Consider the following 4,528-nt stretch of genomic DNA (forward strand, 5'->3'; position numbering starts at 1 on the left):
CAGTATTCAATTGACAAGCCCTCCAAGGTGAAGCATTTTAAGACTTTATTGATCTTAAAGATCCATGGGTCAAAGTTTGGGGTCCAGTTTGTTTTATTAAAGCTAATACCTTTGAAGAAGCTAGGTATACCATTCAAGATCTCATGCTTTAAGTATAAATCTAGAAATTTAATTAGAGAACATTCATTTTGGAGGGTTTGTATGCATACCTTTTTTGGGTATTTCCTTTTCCACCATTATGTTATTTCTTCTCGAGTCCCTACTTCTTTTCCATCACCTCCCCACTTGATAGTTAGGGCTAGCTCTTTTAATCTATTGACCGCTGCCATCATCATCTTTGAAGGTATTACAAATAGTTTACTTCCCAAATGGTTTTTTTTTCAAATTTCCTTTGTGGGAGATTGGTTCTCCCTTCCATGATAGTTCTTCCAGCTTCTTTCCCTAGAGCCATTCCGCTTTGATTCGCCCCTCATTCCAAACATGAGGGGGCTTAAAGAGAATCATTCTATGATCTTTCCATTTAAATTTGTCATCTATTCTCTTCTCCGGTCCCATTGGCCATTGATTTGAGTGCATCTTGAAGTTCTAATTGTTGGTCTTTGGGTTTCTTCCAATGCAAATCCTATTTTCCCTCGTGGCTACCAAGGATCTTCGTTGGTGCGTGAGGGGATCTTTTGCATGCCGTACTATTTGCTTGTCTTTATTGTCTATTGAAACCCCTCTCATTCCTTCTAGGATTGGGAAACCCATTATTGCAGCCTCCATATCTCATGTATGGCGGGTTTGAGAAAAGGGGTATTTTTCCCCTTCCTTTATCTTTTAGATGTTGGTTCTATCTTCCCCTTGATTCCTCATAATATTGAGCTTTCCTAAAGTTCCCTCCTCCCTTGCCTATTCTAAAAATAACCTTTCTCATTTGCCATTCTAAGGTATTCAAGGAAAAAAATTGTGATACATGTTTGAAATCTGAGCTATAGATTGCTTATAGATACCATTGTCTTGGCCTTTTCATTGGTCTCGCCATGAGAAAGATCTCACTGGTCTCCTTGCTTCCGCCATATGTTTATTTTCTTCTAATTTTTAAGAAATGTATTGACATATATACATATTAACAAATAACACAATCTTGTGCCAAATACTAGAGAGATTGTTGGAAAGAGATGGCAATGTTTCCAACACTAGGCCGAGTAGTTAGGCTTGTCTCCACGTAGCCATAAATATGAACTACTCCGTTAATGCCAAACAAATTCTGCAATAGTTAAAAATTTACATTGTGGATTATGTGGAGACTTTTGTTTTCGTTATTTCTATATGTTTCAGAGATGGCATTCCACCTACTATGAATGAGACTTGCATTGTTCCATAGCATAGAGCCTTTTTCTAAAAACCCATCATACATGAGATATGGAGGCCGCAATAATGGGTTTTCCAATCCTATGAGGAATGAGAAGGGTTTCAACAACCATATTAAAAACTTGATGTTTGTTTGTAGGTCTTCATTTCTTTCTTTAACGATTTCTAATTTTTTTTTAAGATTACCAATTTCACACAAAGATTCATATCTTTCTTTCCCTAACTCTCTTATCCTTCTTATCAGCTCTAAAAACTACTATTAACATTCATAATTTTTTGTCCAAATTACCTTTTTTCTTCTTTACTCTTTAACTAACTTTTTTCATTGAAACTAGTATTTTAAACTCATCTTTTGGAAACTATGATTCCTTCATTTTCAAATCCTTATTGGTTGTGACTTTTCTTAAAATAAAATTCAATCTACAATTTGGATAGGGGACTTGTTTCCTTCACACAACTTCAATTCAAACAATGGGTGGACAACCTTCAAATGTCACTATCCACCTTTTTTTATAGGCATTTTTAGTTAGTAACTCCAATTTATCTCTTTGAGAATGATTGTATTTACAAAAATTAGTAACAAATTTGAATGTTGCCACCCCACACAATATAAAAAGTTCTACATTTTGACAAGCATCTTTCCCTTTTCTTACAGTTGTCAAGAAATTGTGACTCAACTCCTTTATACAAGGTGCCTTCCTTTGGCTTCAACAAATGTACTTTATTTTGGTAAATAAGTAAGATCTCCACCTTTCTTGGCTATAAACCCTTTGGTAGCAGCTTAACCAAACTATGGTGATTGGGCACTCATATCTTATCTATGATCTCTTTTGAATCCCATACAATAACTTCAACCTTTCCCTAATCCTCTATTCTAAAATCACTTTGTAGAATCTAAATTAGACAATAAACAATATTGATTAACATATAATAGAATTTTTTTTATTCAACTTAGAAAGTGGAATAGATTACATCTTGCTTCAATATAGAGATTTTATTTTTTGCTTTAAAAAAATCAAATTTACTTTTTGAATGGCAAAAGAACTCTTCATAGAGATCTAAAAATAGATAGTATACGAGATTATATTTATATATTTTTTAATTTGTTTCTAAAACAAAAAATTGTCGTAAGAGAGTAGAAACTAGGCATGGCATATCTTGTCTTCTTATCTTCATTCGCAACGTGCACGTAATCCTGTCTTCCTGTCTCCAATTAACAATTCCTTCGTTTTCTTCAAAAAGCTCGAGATTTCAGTTGTAGAAGTATTATTTTTCATGTGATGTCTTATTAAATGATCGGACTTTCCAGACAATTACACCAATTCTAGTACTTGCATTTTTCACGTGGTCTTTCTGATTGATCGGAGCTTCCACACAATTGCATCAAATATTATATTCAATATCGTACGCATTAAACTTTCTCTTAAATTCCAAGCGGCTACACAGAGCAAACGTGAGCTTTGGTCGAGCACAATTTAGGTTTGGGTTGTCATATTTCCTTGCGTTTCTTCACTGGTCCGGGTTGCTGAACCACCTTCGGTTTATTTGAGTTCATTAGGTTTAAACTTGAAGAAGTAGGAGGCAAAAGTTGTGATCGGAGCATAGTATATTATAAAATACATCCGATAACATGACCAGAGACATCCTCAGAATTTTCCCCACGTTTGGCAACCCTGTTACTACAAACACATTAGATAGGAGTAATTTGGAAGAAATGGAGAAGAAGTTAGCTGCAGTAGAGATATTGATTTCCAAATGGGACACAAATACAACAAGCAAAATGCTCTTTCAGAGCAAATCAGAAGAAGTCCGTATGTACATGGATACAGTCGAAAATCTGCAACGCCTCCTGGAATATTTGTTCGCCAATGGAAACAATGCTGCCCAACTCATCTGTGTGCAGCGGCTCATTAAAATGTCAATGGCCCATCTTCAGACCGAGTTTCACAAGATTCTGTTAACTAACAGTGAACCCATCGATCCGCAACAGGAGTCATCAGCCCGCCCGTCTTCTCTTTCGAGCACAGAGGACAGTATCACTACTTCCTCATGCTCTGAAGGCGATGATGATTGCAGTAGCCACTGCAGCTCCAACTATTCGTCAACAGACAGAACATGCGAATTCAACATGGTTCCGTTGGACGCCGTGGTGGATCTTCGAAATATAGCGCAGCGCATGGCGAAGAGTGGGTACTCGAGGGAATGTGTTCGAGTCTTTGCTCTGACCAGAAAGTCCATGGTGGAAGAGAGTTTATACAATCTAGGTGTGGAGAAGGTGAGGTTTAACGATGTTCAGAAAATGCATTGGCAGCTCCTGGATGACAAGATCAGGAACTGGATATGCGCTGCCAAAATCAGCATCCGCACTCTGTTTGCAAGAGAAAAGCAGCTATGCATTGGTGTGTTTGAGGGGATTGACAAGATGAGAGACTCTTATTTTGCCAAAATCGCGAATACAGACAGGCTTCTCGCCTTTGCAGAGGCCGTGGCCGCCACGAGTCGGGCGCCCAAAAGAATGTTCAGGGTTCTCAACCTCTACGAAGTGTTCACCGATCCAAAGGAGGAGGAACCACCTATAACGGTTCAACAACTTGGGGAGCAACCAACATAGACGCCCGAAGATCAAGAAGAAAATGAATTCCCATGAAGTCCTCAAGTGCAGGAGCCAAGATAGAAAGTGGCACATAATCAATCAGCCTTTCCAGAGCCAGCAAAATTTCATCATAATTTTCCCACTAATAAGACCACATCTTATCACAAAAATTAGTTCTCCACACCATCAATTAGCGAATAAATCATTAAGAGGCACGAAACCACCATAAGGGAAATGGTATGAAATTTAATTATGTGATTAAAAATTTTAGGTAAGGGATGCTATCTATTCTAATGAATGATAGATTCAAATTAACAACCAAGAAATAAGTGCATATGAAACTAAAAAAATTAATAATAAATTATCATATTTGAAATATAAAGATTCTTTAATAATCCACAAATAAATAGATATATTTCCTATGCAACACAACTAAATAAATTAAATTAAAAAAAAAAAATCTTAAAAAAAACAACCATTGAGTTGATAAACTAATATATTTAAATACTCATGTTAAGAAATATCACAAGGATAAGATAATAAATATTTGTAAGATTGATAAAACAAAACCCACAAAAAAGA

The 4,528-nt window shown here is 36.2% G+C and overlaps 1 protein-coding gene across 1 annotated transcript; it reads left to right on the forward strand.

Moving 5' to 3' along the window:
• Window positions 1-2,983: 2,983 nt before the first annotated feature.
• On the forward strand, window positions 2,984-3,964 carry LOC131855767 (exocyst complex component EXO70A1-like). Its single transcript, XM_059209301.1, has one exon. It carries the CDS (start codon window positions 2,984-2,986, stop codon window positions 3,962-3,964), a length of 981 nt encoding a protein of 326 aa, XP_059065284.1.
• The last annotated feature ends 564 nt before the right edge of the window (window positions 3,965-4,528 follow it).

Source organism: Cryptomeria japonica, chromosome 1 (genome assembly GCF_030272615.1).
Source record: "Cryptomeria japonica chromosome 1, Sugi_1.0, whole genome shotgun sequence".
NCBI classification, from domain to species: domain Eukaryota; kingdom Viridiplantae; phylum Streptophyta; class Pinopsida; order Cupressales; family Cupressaceae; genus Cryptomeria; species Cryptomeria japonica.

What these genes read in the sequence shown, in the direction of transcription:
- LOC131855767 (XM_059209301.1), top strand. Translation starts at nt 2,984, where the DNA reads ATGACCAGAGACATCCTCAGAATTTTCCCCACGTTTGGCAACCCTGTT.